At 35.5% G+C, this 21884-nt stretch overlaps 1 protein-coding gene across 3 annotated transcripts in view; it reads left to right on the plus strand.

Annotated features, from left to right (window-relative positions):
• The window catches only part of CADM2 (cell adhesion molecule 2), a 1167413-nt gene that overhangs the window by 1022896 nt on the left and 122633 nt on the right, over nt 1-21884 (plus strand). For all 3 annotated transcript variants that reach the window (XM_049858640.1, XM_049858642.1, XM_049858641.1), the window contains one exon: nt 1258-1428. In XM_049858640.1, coding sequence (XP_049714597.1) covers nt 1258-1428 — 171 coding nt within the window. The remainder of the gene's footprint in view (nt 1-1257; nt 1429-21884) is intronic.

A 21884-nucleotide genomic window follows, 5' to 3' on the forward strand; every position in this document is an offset into this window, starting at 1 on the left:
AAATCGACAACTGAATCTGCGTCTTGAGAAAAGCACCTCATTCACGCTGAAATGGATTCCTAAGCCAAGCAAGCGGCACTTTATCTCAATGTGAATTTCACTGTAAAGGTGTATTAGCTATTCAAAATATTCAGATGAATGGGCACTTCTTTTCTCTACCAAATGTGGCAACTCTCTAAGATTTTCTCTAGAGGTTTATCTTCACCTCACATTGTTCTTGTTAAAATCATCGCTCAGGTATACTATACTTTCTATTATGCATGACCAGGTAGTTGTGAATTTACCTCTCCCAACTGTGCTTCTGGCTCAGACAATTAAGATTATCTTTCAGTAAAACTGAAGTCTAGAAGGAGACTAATTTAGTAAAATGGCCTTCATTTTTCAAATGGAATAGAAAGAAGTATTGTCTAGTTATAATCTAGGTGAATTTGAGACAAAGGAATGAAAACACTGTGTTGCGCCCTTTTATTTCTGTATTTTTCTCTTAAAATTAATTTTTGAAGCAATTATATTTTTATTTGATTAAGTTGAAATGCATTAAATGTTAAATAAATATTTTTATTTTTTAATTGTGCTTTGCATGAAAGTTTACAGCTTAAGTTAATTTCTTATACAAAAGTTTGTACATATATTGTTACGTGACTCTAGCTAGCACACTCTTCCTGTCCACACGGAGTTTTCCGTGCCCATTCAACCATCTCCTGTCCTCTTCTCTCTTCTCATCTTACCTCAGGACTGGAGCTGCCCATTGAGTCTCATGTATCTACTTGAACTAAGAAGCACACTATTCACAGTTATTATTTTGTTGTAGAGTCCAGTCCCGTCTTTGTCTGAAGAGTTGGCTTTGGGAATGGTTTTAGTTCTGAGTTAACACAGAGTCTGGGGGCTGTGCCTGCTGAGGTTCCTCCAGTCTCAGTCAGACCATTAAGTCTGTTTTTTTTTAAGTGAATTTGAGTTCTGCACCACACTTTTCTTCTGCTCCATTGTTTTCAGCTCAATGGTTAAGAGCTCTGCTGCTAATCCCCAACTGCACCTTGGAAACCCTATGGGGCAATTCTACTCTGTCCTATAGAGTCTTATCAGTTGGAATAGAGGTGTGAGTCAGAATCGACTTGAGGGCAACTAGTTTGGGTTTTTTTTTTTTTTTTGCCTTAAATATAGTAAAAAGGTGCTTTAAGTATTGGCTAGAGTAAAAGAAATCTTTGAAATTGTGAAAGACGATGTCACAGAATTTTAAGGTTCATATTTTATTTTCAGATGTAAAGTACTTAAAAGAAGAGGATGCAAATCGCAAGACATTTACTGTCAGCAGCACATTGGACTTCCGAGTGGACAGGAGTGACGACGGAGTGGCAATCGTCTGCAGAGTAGACCATGAGTCCCTCAATGCCACCCCTCAGGTAGCGATGCAGGTGCTAGAAATACACTGTAAGTAAATACTTCTTCTTACTTTTCTCTGCACCAAACCTCGTCCTCTACACTCACAGCCATTCTCATATTACCTGATTGCAGCAAATGTACAGCAGTATCTAAAGTGAAAGGAAGTAAAAATGCACTCATTAGTGTTAATCATATTCAAAGAAAAGTAGTCCTTGTATGAGTGTCATCCTTGACAATGAAGAAAAATAAAATAAATATTGTAAGATTAAAATGCCTAGGTTCTAAATAGTTGCTTTAGGTATGTATGTATGTGGGCAGATAAGTAATAATTTTGGCCGTCAGCCTCGTTATTAATAATACTATTAATTGAGTGACTCCAATGGGCCAAGTGCAGTGCCGAATGCTTTACTGGCATGATCTCATTCAATCCTCATAACAGCCAGATGGGTAGTTCCTCTCAGTCGTAGTTTACTGATGAAGACACTGAAGGGTATAGAGATTGAGTCACCGACTCAAGTTCACACAAGTAGGAGATGGTATACTTGCAATCATGGCATTTTCAGTACTTATCAAGGTCCTGGGAAACCCTGGTGGTGTAGTGGTTAAGTGCTAACCAAGAGGTCGGCAGTTCAAATCTGCCAGGCGCTCCTTGGAAACTCTATGGGGCAGTTCTACTCTGTCCTATAGGGTCGCTATGAGTGGGACTGGACTTGACAGCAGTGGGTTTGGTTGGTTTGGTATCAAGGTCCTAGAAAAAATATTTATAAAAATGAAAGTGAATGAACTGAAATATGTATGCTGTAGAAAAGAACAGAAGACAGGAGCTTATATTTTCTGAATTGCATTTCTCTATTTTCCAGATATTGGGGATTTGTTTTTATCTATGATAAATTTTTTTTTATATTTTTTTATGATAAAATTATGGCTTGAGTTTAGAATTTGAGTATGATATGATGTTTCATTAAATCCTAAAACAGTAAATTTGAATTAATGTTCTACTAAAATGTCTCATTGCATTTTATGTTCATTTATTTATGCAGCAAGTATTCACTGAGAGCCTACAATGTAGTAGGCACTAGGCACTGAGCACTCAGATTACCCATAAAAAAAAAAAAACAAAAAACATTACTTTCAAGTTGATCCCGACTCACAGCAACCCTATAGGACAGAGTAGAACTGCCCCATAGGGTTTCAAAGGAACAGCTGGTAGGTTCGAATGGCCCACTTTTTGGTTAGCAGCTGTAGCTTTTAACCACTGGGCCACTAGGGCTCCACTGAGGTAACAGCAGTGCATGAAAAAGAACAACAATAAAACCATTTGAGGTTATGGCCAAGTTTCAAAATCACCAATACTCCAGCCAACAAATTCCAGATCCATTCTAGAAAAAAATGAAAGAAAAACATATTAAATAAATAAATACAACATAGAGCATGTTACATATTGATAAGTGCTATGGGCAGAAATGAAGCAGGGCAAGGCGATAAAAAGGGCAGTTGGAGAGGTGGGTTTGGAGTCAATCAAGGAAAGTAAGCGAGTGTGTGTGTGTGTGTGTATGTGTGTATTGCAGAGGGAAGAGAACCAAGGTCCTGAGGGAGAGGCATGCCTGTTGTTTTTATGTTGCTAGGAACAGCAAGGAGATCAGTACCATCAGAACAGGGTTGACAGGACAAAGTAGAGTACTAGGAGAAAAGATCAGAGAACTACCAGGGGACTAGGGTTTTTTTTTTTTTTTTTTCACCTTTTTATAAAATATCATCTGATTATGACATGCTCATTTTTTTTTAATTATTCAGTTTACCTGTCATTGGGTTTATTATAATATTTAAAAAATTTCTATTATACTGGGCCAATTTTTTTTCTCATGTTCTCATCGAAGCGGATTCAGAAACAAGCATATTTTACAGCCCAAATTGAGATTGTCTCTAAATTTCAACTTATTTTCAGTGTGACCTTAAAGAATAGTACTGAAACTGCTCAAGCTTCGTTTATAATCTGAGAGATCATTTCTGTGAGGGTCATGAGATACTTAAGTAAAGTACATGTGATCCAATAGACTTTCAATAAATGTCAATTTTCTTCCCTTTTCTATTTCTTATTCAATTGATAGGCTTTTCAATATATGGAAAATTGCATAATTTGATATATTGAAAGGACCCAGCTCATCAGTTTCTTTAACGTAACCTTTTTTATACTTGTATAAAAATATAAAGGCAAGACTTTTTAAAAATCTAATTACTAATTTAACTGCAATTTCTAACATACAATGAAAGAAATGAACAAAATCAAGTCATGATGAGTTTAAAGTTTGTCAGCCAATGATCACCAGAAACTTACCACTAGTAAAGCAAAATTAGATTTATTGGTTTGCTGTAGCAAGAGATAATCGCAGGGTCTAGGTAAGAAAAAGCTAAAAAAAAAAAAAAAGTTGCTGTCAAGTCAATTCCATTCTTAACAAGGTTTATTATAGGATTTAGGCTTCTGCTGAATATTCTAAAGAGAGTTATGGATTGGGTGCTGGCAGAACTGGGGCAATTCAGTGATTGGTTATATTGTGAACTTTTGTCTAGAAGAAGTACTAAACCAAGTCAAGAGTTAGCATTACAAAGGCAAGATAGTCAATCATGCCAATTTCTGTGGTTGCCGAGTATCTTTGTCTTTGTCTTGTTTCAGACCTGGTTGTGGAATGGACTTGTCTTTGTCTTATTCTATCCCAGTCACAGGAGTGGCTTTATCTGATCATTGTTGATATTCCTTAGAGTTATGCTTGTTGGTAATATTTCAGCTTAGCTGTCAGATGGCAATCGCCAGCTCCCAAGGTCATTTTTCACTTTCTTTGGAGTCCAAAATGGAACTATTGTGCATTTCCTGGGTTCTTTTAGCTGTTCATCATATTTCAAATATGCATTATTAAGCAATACTTCATGGAAAAAATCAATAGATTTGTGTATTTTTTTAAGAAAGTTTTACATTGATAATTATATACTTGTAAAGGCTGGTCAATTAAAAATAACAACTTATTACTATCATGTTTTAATATGCAAGTGGCTGGAAGGCAGAGACCAGATCTATTTAAAATTATTTTTCCTAGCATCTAGCATACCATCATTCAAATATGTGATGTTAATTAAAACTAACTGATGATAAAGATGAATGTCCCTTTAGGGTTGTGAAACATTACCCAGAGATGAAAGAAGGAGTGGAGGGTGGGGGAGGATGCATGACGCAAGAGTCAGCAACAAAATTAAAGCAAATTGAACAAATTGTGTGTGGTCTTTATAAACATCTCAGAACAATGACAACAGCATCTTGATGGTTGTTTACGGAGAGAATAGATCATGACTCCACGTGGTGGAAAGATATTATGGATTAACTCATATTCCTCCAAAATATGTGTTGGAATCCAAATTTGTCTACCTATGAATGTAATTCCATCTGGGCATAGTGTTTTCTTTGTTAATGTCAAACCAAATCATTGTTGTTGAGTCAATTCTGACCCATAGCCACCCTATAGGATAGAGCAGAACTGCCCTACAGGGTTTCCAAGCCTGTAAATCTTTATGGAAGCAGACTGCCACATCTTTCTCCCACAGAGCAGCCGTTAGTTCGACCAACCTTTTTGTTAGCAGCTGAGTGCTTTAACCACTGTGCCACTAGGGCTCCTTCTTTGCTATGCTAATGAGGTCATATCAGTGTAGGGTGTGTCCTGAGCCTAATTACTTTTGAGTTATAAAAGAGCAGATTAGACAGAGAAGCAACACATACAGGAGAAGGCAGATGCCACGCGAAGATCACCAATGAGGATCTTCCCACAGAGCCTTCCCCTATGGCAGGTGCACTGAATTCAGACTTCTAGCCTCCTAAACTGTGAGAGAATACATTTCTGTTCTTTAAAGCCACTCACTTGTGGTATTTCTGTTACAGCAGCACTAGGAAACTAAGACAGTGTGATACAGAAATTCCCACGGATGTAAGTGGGTGAAGTAGAAGTAGATTTGGAAAAGGAAGAAAGTGGTTCCCTCACAATTTATGGAGCGTAAGTTTAATGTCCTCATTGATTTCAAAAGTTTCTGTCATGATTAGCCACAAGGACTAACCCAATTAGAGAGAGAAACATTTAGAATTTAGAATCCCAAGTGCAAAGGAGCTGCTATCCTTTTCTGAGGTGAATGGCAAAAGTAAATATTTATCTACAATAATGGAAACAGTTATGGCTACCAAACCAAACCCAGTGCCATCGAGTCGATTCTGACTCATAGTGACCCTTAGGACAGAGTAGAACTGACCCATAGAGTTTCCAAGGAGTGCCCGGCGGATTCGAACTGCCAGCCCTTAGGTTGGCAGCCGTGGCACTTAACTACTATGCCACCAGGGTTTCCAGTTATGGCTACAGGAGATATTAAAAACCCAGTATTATTGTGGGAAGCCAAGTATAATGAGCATAAGCAAGGAAAGTTTAACTCTTAGCACCAAGGAGCTTTGTGTAAAAAGTAGTAGAGCTAAGAATTTAAAAACCCCTAATCTGTGGTAATCCTGTGATAAACAATTTAGGATGCACCCTTTAAATTAAATCACAGAAACATTTATTTCTTTATAAAATGTTAATCATGAATTTAAATACTGTCGCTATGATAGAAGAGAGTACTTTTAAAACTGAAATTAAAAAAAAATGTAATGTGTACTTTATCATTATGGACCAGAGATATTGGTAAGTTTCACCCTATTTGTAACAGCGTACTTTGCACCTGAGCAGTGCAAAAAGCCATTCTCTTAGAGATGAAAACTCTAATTCATCTCCCTGTTTGTACACAGATCTCTCTGAAACAATGATTTTTATTTGTCTGATTTAATTTCTTTAGGAAAGGATTGGATGAGTCAGAATTTATTTAATTCTCAGTAGGAATAATGTATCTGTACTAACAAAAGAACTATGCACAAAACACAGAAAAGAAGAAAATATGCATAACTGGATGTTCATCTTTTATATGTGCCGCTGACAAAAACTACATAAAAACCAACTCTTACTGAAAATGAAAAACCCAAGAGACAGATTAGTAAACTCTTTCAGAATAATGAGTGTTCTAAGACAGCATTTTAGTACTGTGGCATTGAACTACAAAGGTGGAAGGAGACCAGATTATAAAAGTGTTTGCGTATATGTGTGTGTTAAAGTCTGTTTTTTTATATAGTTCATCTAATAGTGAAGTCTGACGTTATCATTAGGATTTGTTTGGTAGTTCATGTTTAATAATGGTGCCATGCTTTGCCTATAAATGTAACTATTTGTACATGCTTGTCAGAACTGTTTTAAAATAAAGGAAATAGTTAAAGTTACCAAGAGAGGAGACCCTGTATGTAAGCCTTAACAAAATTAATCTGAACAAAAAAAGAGAGGGAGAAAGGAAGAAAGGAAGAAGAAAAGAAAGGAAAGGAATGAGGGAGGCAGAGAGTGAGGGAGAAGGGAAGGAAGAAAAGAAGGGAGGGAAGGAGGGAGGAGGGGAAAAGGAAAGATGTTAAAATTGCATGTTTAAATGGGATCAATTAGGTTAATTATGAATGAAAATAAATGCGTTATGTAAATTGAAAATAACAGAAGAATTGTGAGTTCATTGTTGTTAAAATTGTATCTTTAGAAGGAGTTAAATGGTCAGTCTGCAGTCCTGACCTTTTTCTGCTTGAAATTATATTTCCATTCAAGGTAGCATGCAAATGAATAATACAGTTAATCCATTTTCTGCCTAACAATTTGCATTATAGAATGTAACAAAATATTTCTAAAGAGATGCTTTCTTTGTTTTGCTGTTTTAAATACCATAATTTTGTGTCTAGAGCCCTGGTGGGCACAGTGGTTAAGAGCTAAGGTGAGCTTAGGCTGCTAACCAAAAGGTCGGCCGTTTCAATCCACCAGCTGCCCCTTGGAAACACAGTGGAACAGTTCTACTATGTCCTGTAGGGTCACTAGGAGTCAGAATCGACTCAATGACAATGGGTTTGTAGTAAATGAGTTCTGGACGCTATACTTCTGCTACTTTTCTGGACTTTCATGTACTCAATCAGTTCTCCCTTTAGTTCCACTTAATCCAGTAAAATAGATAAAAATAAATAAATACACAAATAAATAGATAAAACTCTGGTTATAGTAGAAGACATTCAATCCAGGTGTGTTTGGGTACTTTAAGTATGTTGTTTTTATTTTCATTTCCACTGTAGGTATACAGGATACAGAACAGAAATATTTTCAGAAATGGGCAGAGATTCTTCATCCAATGGAGGTTTTAGTCGTTTGTTCTGTTTTACTTAAAAAAAAAAAAATTGTTCCCATCTACTCGACCCTTCTTTCAAAAACCTGTATACCTCTCTTGCCTAGGACAGGTTATTTTAAATTGCCCTGTGTTATATCAATCATGCCCCCACTACTTTTCTATTTATTATAGAGAGCATTTCATTAAATGTTTCAGGCTATATAGGTTTATTAGACAGGAAGGTGAATGTTCCAAGTAGCGTTTTAAAATAACCATCTTACTCATCTGACATCTCATTTGTGAAATGCTGATTATCTAATTGCCTTTTCTACCAGAAATTATCTATAGTCTAGAGTCACAAAATGCAAAAGCAGCCATGAAAGGTGAAAAGAAAACTATCTTAAGCTTACTTTCCCAGAAATTAAAGTGTTTGCCTTACTAACAAAATGGCTCATTTATACCTGGGAATGCCATAGAACAATTTTTAAGAGCCAAAAATAATTGCACAAAGCTTGTAGAACATATGCATGATATAAGCATAAAGTAATCTATGTAGTTTAGCAAAAAGCACATTTTAAGTACATTAGTAAAGGTACCCTAATGTGTGACAAATTATAAGAACACAAAAGACTTTTAATTTCTTTCAAGGAAGATAGAATCATTTGTAATATAACCCACAGGAAGGTAATACTGGCACATTTTGCTCTAGGAATATGAATTTTTTTTTTTCTTTTATCAATATTAGGAATAGTTTGTTTAGTCTCTTCAATATCAAATTATCAGAAGTAATAGAGTCATGAAGTATTTTGAACCACTTAAATGTAGAGGTTCAAATAGTTCCTCTAATGTTTCTATTTCATTGAAGCATTTTTGTTCCATTTTGTTTTATTAAACCTCAGTGACGGAGCATATATATGTGAGAGTGCAGACTGCAAAAATTAAAATAATAATGATAATTGTATTTATTATATGTATTCTAAAGTAGCTTTTACTAATTAAGCTTATAATAAAGTATGCATTTACAAAATGGTTTAGAAGTTTTAAAACTCTTAAACATGCAAATTATTTTTGTAAAGAGACAATAAAAAATAACACCAATATTTGGTGCTAAAATTTAGAATGTATAGATAGTATAGATGTCAACATATCTTTTATAATTATTTTTGTCCAGTCAATTTAATAGAGAATAAAACAAGGATAATAAAATGAGAATGAAAGGATTTGAAAATCAAATCCATATAAAAATATTTTAACTTTCAAATTAGTGGCTGCAATGCTAATAACTAAACTACTACTAAAGGGACAAGGTGGGTAAATCCCACCTTTATTGCTAGCTGTGTGGCAAGGGTCAGCATAAATCCAATTCCAACCTAAAAATGGATCCAGGCTCCACCTTCCCATATCTCTAAGTTCTTCATCATCAGCCACCTCTGTGGCACTTTCTTCTCACCTTAACTACCAGAGTTAGGTCAAAACATCCCTGGCCACTGAGGACCAGGTCACTGGGTACTAACCCAGTCTCAGGAATCTGACAACTCCCTGCATTTCAGACCCTGTCTGTCTCTCTCTCCCTCTAGACCGCAAGCTAGAAGGATTCTACCCTTCATTGACTGCCTGTGCAGACTTTCTCTGTTACCCAGCCACCCACATGTGTCTTCACGAGTTAGGACTTTGTCCTTATGACTGTCTGTTCAACCCTCCTTTGAATTAGTCAATCCAAACCAAGTCAGAGTTTCATTTCTCCTGTGGGTTGGTTAATTTTCTAAAATGGCTGGCAAAATTCAAGGAAACCATTACCTAAGGTACGGTTACTCATTTATTATAACAAGAAAGGATGCAAGTAAAGAGACACGTCAGGCAAGATCCGGGAGAGTTTCCAGCAGAGGGTCACCATTGTCACTAAGGACAAGCCACGCTTTCCCATTCATGGATGTTCTCATGAACCCAGGAGGCCCCAAAAGAGGAAGCTCCAAGGTCCAGGATCCCTTAATCAGTGGGATCTGATACCTATGCATAACTGGGCCTTACTGCATAGTTAGGATTGATGCGATCAGTGAATCTGCGTGACCGCATCCTTCTCCACCTCTTCCTGAGGCTGTTGCCGGGGTGGTGCCCGTGTAGCCCCCTACTTACTTACTCGTGTTTGTGTGTAGCCTGGCTATTTTAGTAAGATAAGAGCACCTTAATTAAGCTGTCCTTTTTTCAGAAACCAGAAACAAAAGGCCCAACGGATTTTTTTTTTTTTTGTCGTATAGTGACTAATTCCACTTAAAAAAATTATTTTTTAAAAAAAGATGAATATAGACTTCTTTTTATTTCATCAGTTATCACGTTTAATTTCCCAGTGCTTTGCAATGATTCTGGTTCTATTCAGTGAATAAACTGTAATACACACACAAACACATTTCCAAGAGAAAATGAGTGATTAGAAAAAAATAGTATATTAATATTATTAACATATTAATAATTAATATATTAAATCTGGTGGCGTAGTGGTTAAGTGCTACAGCTGCTAACCAGAGGGTCGGCAGTTCAAATCCGCCAGGTGCTCCTCGGAAACTCTATGTGGCAGTTCTACTCTGTCCTATAGGGTCGCTATGAGTTGGAATCGACTCAACGGCGCTGGGTTTTACTGGGTATATTAAATCTTATTGGGTTAACCCTTGATAAAACAGGAAAGATTGACATTACCATTTGCCATCTGGATTTAAACAGGCTTTTAGAAATATTCTTTTAGATTTTAAGTAATTTTTTGAAAAATTTGTACACAAAAATAGAGAGTGAAGACCAAGATTTTTGACATTTAAAAAATAGTTTAAACCTAGCAATGCCAAACTTTTATTCCGTGTTTTCCTGGGGTTTGGTGGTATAAATATCCAAAATAGACAGTAGGCTTTGTATTCAAAAACTGATCATCTACTGTCATGAATGATCCTGGAACATTTTCATCTTGTAAATACTCGGTCCAGATTTCAAATACATCGCTCCTCGTTATTGCTTCTGGTTCTTCTTGCATTTGCACTGTCAGGATGCAGTACTTAAAAAAAAAAAATTGGTGATTCATACTTTTATGGAAGAGGACAAATACCTTTGCTCCATAATTGCAAAACATTTTCATTTTTAAATTTATAAGTACCAATTAAAATGAAAAAATCAAATTATTATTTTTATTTCTTCACCTTCATTGTTCATTACTTTTAGCAATTATCTGCCTATGGACTGTATAAAGTATATTCCTATGCACAGACATCATAAAAGATGAAAGAATTTTGTCATATTTCCTTGTAGCAAAATGGAATGGGTACAAAATATTGTTTTATAGAGTCCTTCTTTTCACTTAGAAAAACATTGTTCACCCACCGATATTTGAGTTTGATAAAATTCATCTACAGTATCATTATTGCAGGCTTCTATTTTGCCATCATTATTAGAGTCTTGAGGGCTATTATTTTCTTTCTGCATTTATCTAATAATTTTAAGACCTCTTCCTCTGATAATTTCTTTTTCTTGCCATTCTGAGCTGAAAAGGAAAGATTCTCGTTTCTCAACTGTGATCATAAAAGCTAAAATAACAAAGGAGCAAACAGAGTTACAAAGACAGTGATATGTTTTCGGATATATTTTATATCTCTATGAAAGAAAATGCAAAACTCTGGCCAATCTTAAATGCCAACAGGGCTTGGACAATAGCAATGACTTATATCACTGTCGCATCATCCTTCTATACCACCATTGTCCCATAGCACCTTTTACTAGGATACAAATGTTTTCTATCTGACCCAAAACACCAACCAGTAGCTCCACGTGGCTATTCAACACTTGAAATGTCACTCCTAAGGAACTGATTTTTAAAGTTTATTTAATTTCCATTGTTTTACATTTAGATTAAGTAGCCACATGTGGCTAGTTGTTAGTATAATTAAAAAGTACAGCTCTAGGTGATTTAATGATTCCTCCATTTTCTCATTACTTTATTCCTTTTAGCATAGTTAAGGATCGTCGATGATTGTTATTTTTAGGTGGTGCTGTCCAGTTGATTCCAATTCATAGTGATCCTACATGATAGACTAGAACTGCCCCACAGTGTTTTCTAGGCTGCAATGTTTACAGGAGCAGATTGCCAAATCTTTCTCCCACAAAGCCACTGGGTGGGTTGCAACCACCAACCATTCAGATAGCAGCCTAGTACTTAAATTACTCCATTGGGCTTTCAAGGGTATAATCTTTATGGATGCAGGTTGTCATGTCCTTCTCTTGAGGAGTGGCTGGTGGGTTTAAACTACCAAACTTTCAGTTAGCAGTCTAGTACTTAACCACTGCCACCAGGGCTCCTTTTAAGAAATATTACAACACTAAAATTTCATTAGCTACATCTGGCGGTGTAAACAGTTAATGAGGTTGACTGCTAACTGCAAGGTTGTAAGTATGAGTCCACCCAAAGGCATCTTGGAAGAAAGGCCTGGCAATCTACTTCTGAAAAATCAGCCTTTGAAAATCCAGCATAGCACAGTTCCGCTCTCACAGGCATAGGGTTGCGATGAATTGGAGTCAGAGTCAACTTGAAGGCAACTGGTTAGCTGGTTAAAATTTCATATTACATCTTAGATTTAGATAAGGGTCAAATGTTTTCATATCATAGCTGGAAGGTAGAATGAGTTTAAATCTATTTTTAAAAGCAAATTTTCTCTTTGTTTTGTGGAGGACCACTAATAAAGAATAAAAAACGTGAAATATTAATCCTTATACATAATTAGAATTGTTTCAGAAGGAAACTCTAAAACAAAAATTGAGGCTACTTCACTTTAATAATGTACTAAGGGTTAAAAAAAATTTAGTTAAATTAGGAAGGGAAATTTTATTTCTATGTTTAGAACACGGTCAGATGTTTAAGTTACAATTATAGAGCTGAAGGAATTTGAATTCTGCCATACAAAATGCCTTTTCAAATTTGTTTTATGATGCCTAAAACTTTCCAAGTTGAGATGCAGTTTTTGGTTAAATCAAGGATGCTCAGGAGGTAGTGAACAGTGGGTGGTATGCAGGGGCCTGGGGCTTCCTTAGCTATGCCTGTGGAGGGATGGGTCAAGCTTTCTGTAGAGACGACAATGTTTGGTGTCCTGATGCAAGTTACCAACCTCTGGGGGCTAAACAGAAGCTTTTAAAAAAGCATTTTAAATGGAATGTGGCCTTAAAAATCAGTATTTCATTTTTTAGGAGTTCAAGCTCTGAAGTCAGGTAAAGCAATATTGCAATCCAAGCACTCCTCTCTCTATGTGATCTCATGTTAAACACTCTATAAGTCTCAATATCCTCATCTGAAAATGTACCTACTCCTAGCTTTTTGTAAGCATTAGAATGAATAATGCATTACAAGTAGTTGTCTTTCTGTTGTTATTATTATAAATAACTATGGGAACAATAACGCAAAGAAGTTTTCCAAGTACTTTCTATGGTGCTTATACCAAAAAAAAAAAAAAAAAAAAATTGCGATCAAGGTGATTCTGACTCATAGCAACCCTATTGAACAGAGTAGTACTGCACCATAGAGTTTCCAAAGAGCACCTAGATGGAGTCAAACTGTTGACCTTTTGGTTAGCAGTCATAGGACTTAACCACTACACCACTAGGGTTTCCAGTGGTGCCTATACGATGTGAAAAGAAGGAATGGAAAAAGCCTGAGGACAAAAACTGGGCACCTGTGAGACAGGTAAAAGAAAGACTTACAAAAATTGTTTTGTTTGTAATTTTGCCAAAGAGTGGTAAAAATCAAACTTAAAGTTGGTAATGTCAGGAAAATAAAAACAATGCTTACAATACCTTTTTTTTTTTTTTTTTTCCCACTTTCCATAAATAAAAGCTACCAATAAAATGTCCTGATTCGGAAGAAGAAATTTCATGGAGACAATCAATTATAACTATGCAGCTATTTTATTGATAGGATTTTTTTTCCAATTTAAATATATTTAAAATATGCCTCTAACTTTAAAGATTATCATTTTGATTACTATCATTGTTGTGGTGATGATAGGACTGATGATAATTTTAGATTTTCATGTATTTACCAAAAGCGCGTGTAAGGGGATATTTGGAAGATTAGATAATGTACAAAATAAAAACTAACAGGATAGTTGGTTAAATGGCTAACCAATAGGAAATTATATATCCAGCTTCCACACTGATGTGTATGGTTTTATGTAATTCCGTCACATTTTATTTAACCTTTGCATCACGTCTGACTATTTTAGGTTTGTTAAATAAGCATTGCATGTTTAGGCCATTCTGTTACAGATGTATAATGCTGAAAACAACTTAGTAGTGTGTCATTTCACTGTTCACTATTTCTTAGTGTGTCACCATGATACATTTATTTCATAATTCCTTCAATGTTTTTTCTTTAAAATACCATCAACATAATAAACAGTTTAAAAATATTTAGCAACATATTGAGTTCTTGCTTTCATTTTATCCTTCAAAAGATAATAATATGGATTTTTTTTTTTTTCTTCAAGAAGTGAGTCTTGAAATGTCAAATATCTTATCTGGTGTGGAAATTTGACAAGTGGCTTTTCTGATGCTTTTGCCAAGTAGTCAGTGTTCAGTGTTAAAGCTGTCAACTAGTTCAGTTTGTCTCTGCCCTCCAAAGCTAACACTAATTCACCTACTGCTAATGCTGAATCAAAACTATGCATTTTCTGTTGTTATGTCCGGTTTTAATACGGGAGGTCTTTTTATATGACAAACTTTTTTCTTCCCTAAATATTTTATAGTTATTCTAATAACAGGAAAAACATATTGGAAAAACTGAATGACTTTAAGCTGAAATACTATTAAGGGTAATAAATGACATACATTATAGAGAAATAGTGCTTAAAATGATATACTTATACAACCAACAACTGTAAAAATATATTGATAAGAATAAACAGAAATGAACATACATCTCTTACTTATTTTTTTATCCTTACTTTTTATCAACATTTTTAGATCTTGCTTGTAGCTCAGTTTTATAATAGAGACATTTTATTTCCAGTCTCTTCTGATCCATTCATACCAAATACATCTTCCTAAAATTTGCTTTGGAGCCTGACACTCACCTACTCACAAGCTGCAGATGAGTCTTTATTGTCTCTAATACAGCCAAGAAAACCAAGGACACATTGCATTGGGCAAATCTGCTGCAAAAGACCTCTTTAAAGTGTTGAAAAGCAAAGATGTCACCTTGAAAACTAAGGTGCGCCTGACCCAAGCCATGGTATTTTCAATCACATCATATGCATGTGAAAACTGGACAAGGAATAAGGAAGACCAAAGAAGGATTGACACCTCTGAATTGTGGTATTGGCAAAGAATAATGAATATAGCATGGACTGCCAAAAGAACGAACAAATATGTCTTGAAAGAAGTTCAACCAGACTGCTCCTTAGAAGCAAGGATGGCGAGACTGCGTCTTACATATTTTGGACATGTTGTCAGGAGGGATCAGTCCCTGGAGAAGGACGTCATGCTTGGCAGAGTGCAGGGTTAGCAGAAAAGAGGAAGACCCTCAACGAGGTGGGTTGACACAGTGGCTGCAACCATGGGCTCAAGCATAACAATGATTGTAAGGATGGTGCAGGACTGGGCAGTGTTTCGTTCTGTAGTACATAGGGTCGCTGTGAGTCGGAACTGACTCGACGGCACCTAACAACAACAACAACAACCACAGTGTCCAAATTCTTCAGTGTAATACTCAAAGCTTTGAAAATAGAACCACCTGCAATGCTGCTCTCGGTACTTTTCTTTAGATGATATACCCCACACTTTTTAGTATGTCTAGATACCTCCTATACAACCTGCATTTTTTGTCTGCATGAAAATATGGTCATATTCCTTTTACCTCAAATCCCATCCTTTTCTTTACCTCCAGAGAAATTCTTCTAGTTTCAATACTCTGTATTTGAATTATTTCAAATGCCACTTCTCTAGGAAATCTTCTTTGTTTCAGACAAATGTACGTAATCTATTCCTCTAATAACCTCCCTAGAGCCCTGGTGTTGCAGTGGCTAAGAATTTGGCTGCTAACCAAAAGGTCGGCAGTTCAAATCCACCAGCCACTCTTTGGAGCCCTATGGGGTTGTTCTGTTCTGTCCTAAAGTGTCACTATGAGTCAAAATTGACTCAAGGGCAAGAGTTTACTTCCATAGTGCTTCATTTGAGTGCAATGGTGTGTACATTTTTGAACTTTATAATTAACTTTGTATGATTTATCATTTTTATTGAGACTAAATTCCTTTGTGACATTATTGTTATGAACCTACAGTACTTGTATAGTAGTAGTAGAGTGTAAAGAATCCACGGGAATGTCACAAATATTTATTAAATAACAAGAGTGACACAAAAGTAAATTTTCACTAGAATTAAAAGGCATTTAATGCACTGTTGAAGGAAACATACCTGATAGTTTTGAAAATTATGAGAAGAAAATTTGAGTTGAAAGTAAGAGTTTTAGCTGTATTACAAAATTTCAATCAAGAAAAAATAAATTGGATTTTTTTTTTTTTTTTTAATTAAAAAAGCCAGACTTACACAGAAGAAAAGAGTAGATGATAGCATTGCCACTGTAATAGTCCTGGGTTAATTCTTGGTATATCAAGCCAGGGGTCCTAATAAAAAGCGGTGGGCCCGGAGGTGTGGATTGAGTTTGATTTATAGCTTTCACCTCAAAAGTATCATAATGGTGGCACCCAGAGTATTAAGCATTTCCTTCATTTCAGGAGTAAACAGAGATATGAGAAAAGACAAACATCCCATATAAATGCATGCAGTTTTTACACTTCTCTAGTGACTCCCAGTCTGTTGTAGTGAGGAAGGGATATATAAAGAAAAGAATAGAGTAAATGCAAATAATTTTAGCACTATTGACATTTTGGGTCAGATAATTGTTGTGAAAGCTGCCCTGTGCATTGTAGAATGTTTAGCAGCATCCCAGGTCTTTACCCGATAACAACCAAAAGTGTCTCCAGGTGTTGCCAGGTGTCCCAGGGGGAGGAGAGGGGCAAAAATGACCCAAATTGAGGACTAGTATTTTACAGTAAATTGTGAAGTGGCTTCACAAATGCGAATTGGTACATATTTCCTTTAATATTGATATAAGTACCAAGAGATATTTGTAAGGGTGCTAAATAAATTATTTTGTTTAGAAACCTTTCTAAGATTGCTACAAGGCAAAGATTTCCCACTTTTTTCATCGGCAAAATACTTAAAAGTTTCCAAATTTTCCTTGATAAAATATTGCTGTGGGACATTTTTGTGTTATTTGTAGATGAGAGGGATATATTCTAATAAATAAGACAAAGAAATAGGTTTTAAAACAATATTTACATCTGTCAAAGAGGAAAAAATGTGAAAGGAAGGTTTGAGAGAAAAAAAGAGAGACAGACTGACAGTTTTAACATGTGTAGAATTCAGTAACATTGTCAGAAAAGTTTTATAATTTGCTGAGCGCACGGAGCCAAGGCAGATCTTTGTCTTGGGTCTGATTCAAGCTGATAGAGAAAGAGGTGATTTTGGAAAACAATAAAAACAACCAAACCAAACCCACTGCCGTCGAGTCGATCCGGACTCATAGCAACCCTATAGGACAGAGTAGAACTGCCCGATAGAGTTTCTAAGGAGTGCCTGGCGGATTCGAACTACTGACCTCTTGGTTAGCAGCCGTAGCACTTAACCACTACACCACCAAGGTTTCCATTGGAAAACAATAGAGGACCAAAAACACACTACAAAAAGCACTAATCCCTAGTGTAGCCTAAAAAAGAACAGGGGCCACATATTTATTGACACGTGGTTAATTTAAGATCAAGAGTTAAATGATCAGACTTCCTGGGGTGATATATGGTTTTGTTGCTTGGATGAGTCACTCCTCAGAATTTTAGTTTCATTATCTGTACAAATGAGGACAACAATAGAACCTTCCTTACAAGCTTTATGAAAGAGTTCAGTGAGCCGGTGTATACCGAGCACTTACAACAGTGAGCATTACCAAACGTTTGCTCCATGTTTACTACCATTAGAAATTAGCTGTTGCAAATAAATTTAATTTCTTTTACACATTAGTGATCCTGAATAGCATTTCAGAAAACAAGTACAAAAAGCAATTATTCTTTCATTCATTTATTCAACGAATATTTAATTGAAGGTCAAGAGTTACTCTAGACACCGAGAAAAAAACAGTGAAAAAGATAAAGACATCTCTGCTCCAATAAGCTTTTGTTGCTAAGATTATGCCAAACACTGAGTAGCATCATTTATGATAACAAACACCTGACTTTTAGATGTTCTAGCAAAACAGTGGCTAGGAATGGGTGCGAGCACTGTGCCTTGTATGTTTCCAGAACTACATAAATCCTTGTTAAAAGAATGAATCGATTTGGGAGTATTCATAGGAAATAATTTTTTTATGGAAAAATAAAATTGAGGTAACATTTTCCTTTCAACCAAAGATCCATATTATACCATAAGCAATGCAAGCAACTGCTTCTTCACGTTATAAATTGTCTTTGTTCACACAATATAATAGACAACATGGAATTGTACAGATTGTACAATAAGCTACTATTAGACATTTAGTTTATGGTTGATTGTCTTATTTAGCAGTTTAACCGTCATCCATAACAGGCTAAATGTTACTTTTATATAACCTTAAATTCCTGTTATATTTTCTTTGATTAGGGAAGTGGTAAGGTTTTTATTGACAAAGCATTTGATTTAAAATTTCTTTTTATTCACTGACAAAGCCCTTAGTGATGTATAACGTTGTTGACCCACTGACACTAAATGCTTTAAGAGCTTATGCTTTTAAGATTGTCCATTAGGTAGCTTAATCCTAGCTTCACCATAGATCTTTTCTCCTTTCTAAAATCTTTGTTAAGGATATAGGAAATCCATTCCACTGGATCAATATCTTTACTTTGATTCAAGTCCTGAATCATTCAGATAGAACGTGAGGTGCCCTTCCCCAGTTGATAAAGGTTTTAAAATTTTGTTTAAAAAAATCTTTTGTCTCTTAACCTATCTCTTGATAAATTATATTTCTTTCTAAATGAACTACAGAGTTTGAGAAACAAAAGTAAAAGAATTAATATTTAAGAAAAAAAGTGAATTTTATCTTCACATTTTTATAGTTTAAAAAAAGGATTCTAAGGAATAGCATTTTGTTTCTACAATTGCCTAATAAAGGAAAATAGTATGCTGTTAAAATATCTGCATATTCGGTTTCATGCTCCTAAGTATTGAAAAATAATTTGTGAGCGAGTAAAATGTAAAATACGGCAACGTAAAATGACCATGTGTTGTTACTGTTGTTAGTTGCCCTGGAGTCAATTCCAAGTCGTGGAGACCCCGTCTGTGCAGAGTAGAACTGCTCCATAGGGTTTTCAAGGCTGTGACCTTCACATGAATGAATATATCTCTATTTTTTATATGTTAGCATAAAATGTCCTCATTACCTTAAATTTTGAGAGTACTAGCTAGTAATCCATTCATTTGTTATTTCATTTATTCCTCCAAATTTTAAAGAGGTCTGAGAACATATTGGGCATTTTGTTAGGATCTGAAGACACACAATAAAATAAGTTAAGATCTTAGATATTCAATGCTCAAAATGTGGTGGATGAAGCAGCGATGGTTTTTTTAAAAAAAATGACTTCACTAAGTGCAGTGTTTTATAAAACAGGATATATCATGTATTAAGAATACTTAATTGTGCTCATGCAGAACCTGTACATAGACCAAGAGGCAGTTATTGGAACAGAACAAGGGGATACTACATGGTTTGAAATCAAGAAAGATGTGCATCAGAGTTGTATCCTTTTACCATACTTATTCAATTTGCATGTTAAGCAAATAATCTGAGAAGTTGGACTATATGAAGAAGAACGCAGCATCAGGTTTGGAGGAAGACTTATTAACAATCTGTGATATGCAGATGGCACAACCTTGCTTGCTAAAAACAAAGAGGACTTGAAGCACTTACTGATGAAGATCAAAGACTACAGCCTTCAGTATGGATTTCACCTCAACAAAAAGAAAACAAAAATCCTTACAACTGGACCTATAAACAACATGTTGATAAATGGAGAAAATATTGAAGTTGCCAAGGATTTCATTTTACTTGTATCCACAATCAAGGCCCATGGAGGCAGCAGTCAAGAAATTAAACAAGAAATCGCCTTGGACAAATGTGGTGCAAAAGACCTCTTTAAAGTGTTAAAGCAAAGATTTCACTTTAAGAACTAAGGTGCTTCTGAACCAAGCCATGATATTTTCAATTGCCTTCATATGCATGAGCAAGCTGGACAATGAATAAGAAAGACCAAAGAAGAATTGATTCATTTGAATTATGGCGTTGGTGAAGAATATTGAATATACCATGGACTACCAAAAGAACAAACAAGTCTGTCTTGGAAGAAGTACGGCCAGAGTATTCCTTGGACACAAAGATGGCAAGACTTTGTTTCACGTACTTTGGGCATGTTATCAGGAGGGACCAGTTCCTGGAGAAGTACATTATACTTGGTAAGGTAGAAGGTCAGTGAAAAAGAGGAAGACCCTCAGCCAGATGGATTGACACAGTGGCTACAACAAATGACTCAAGAACAGCAAGGATTGTGAGGATGGTGCAGGACCGGGAAGTATTATACACAGGTTGTACAAAGGTTGGTTATGAGTCAGAACTGACTAGACGGCACCTTACAACAACATCGTGTATTGTGGAATAATATAAACCTAATTATTTACTGTTCAATGTCATCCTTACATGTGTGTATATATATATATACATATGATATATGTGCATAAGATATATATGTATGTACGTATATGTATATATCTATCTTTCAATAAATATGATGTTGCTAGAGTCAATTTATGTGATGATATTTTAAAGCAGTCATGAGAAATCGTTAGTTGCTTTCTGTGAAATACCTGAGTTTATCATCCAGGACAAATGAAGTTTAAATAACAGCAGTAATAATAATACATTTTCCTAACTTTTTGGTTTACTGGAAACCCTGGTGGCGTAGTGGTTAAATGCTACGGCTCGAACCAAGAGGTCGGCAGTTCGAATCCGCCAGGCACTCCTTGGAAACTCTATGGGGCAGTTCTACTCTGTCCTATGGGGTCACTATGAGTTGAAATTGACTTGACGGTAACGGTTTTGTTTTTGTTTTACTTACTATTGCTAATTGGCACAACACAACACATTATATCATTAATTTAAAAACAAAGCCTCATACATGTCCCCTAAGTACTGAAGCAAAGGGTCATTCTGTTTTGTGAAGAAGGTAGAACTGGACTAATTAAAATAATATCTCTCTTAGACTGGAAAATAGAGGGATAATTACCACGGCAAGCCTGAAATTGCTATTTAAGTAAACTTTAGTTTTAAAAATATCCCCATTCCATTGAGATTTGAAATTAAAACCACAACTCAGGGCTCAATAACAAATATAAACATAGAAATTAAACTTTTTATGATTTTTAATAACTCGGCAAAGGCATGCAATGAAAATTTTGGATAATGCAGTATTTACTTTCTCTTTCGTATTCATAGCCGAGCTAATAAAAACATTGAAAATCTACTGCCAAAAACAAACCCCTTGCCATCGAGATGACTCAGACTCATAGTGGCCATATAGGATGGAGCAGAACTGTAGCAGAGGGCTTCCAAGGATATAAATCTTTACAGAAGCTGACTGCCACATCTTTCTGCTGCAGAGTGGCTGGTGGGTTTGATCCACCTACCTTTTGGTTAACAGCCAAGCACTTTAACTGCTGCACAGCCAGGGCTGCCTATAGCATAATATGTGCATAGATTTGAGATTATTTTATCAAATTATCCTGTTATCTATTGTACTATTGCTGAAAAATTCTGCATTCATTTTGATATATATACGTAATACCAGATAAATATGTTTATATGAGTTTTCACTTATTGAAATAAATATTTTGAAGAAATCTTGGAAATTAAAGGCTCTCAACATTGTCAGTTTTCTAAATGACTACAATGCTGTTTTCTTTTTTGGGTCTTTTTTCTTTTTGTTGGCTGAGATAACTGAAAAGTATGAGTTCTAAACTAATTAAAAAGTATTATTTACAGAATGTCATTGACATTTGGCCAACATATTTTTACCTTAACAGTGCTTGGTTAACTCCCTATGGACACAATAAAGGAACTGATCGACATAAAATAGGAATAGCAGTGGCAGAGATTCTTTATTGTTAAG

The sequence above is a fragment of the Elephas maximus genome, chromosome 18 (assembly GCF_024166365.1).
Source record: "Elephas maximus indicus isolate mEleMax1 chromosome 18, mEleMax1 primary haplotype, whole genome shotgun sequence".
NCBI classification, from domain to species: domain Eukaryota; kingdom Metazoa; phylum Chordata; class Mammalia; order Proboscidea; family Elephantidae; genus Elephas; species Elephas maximus.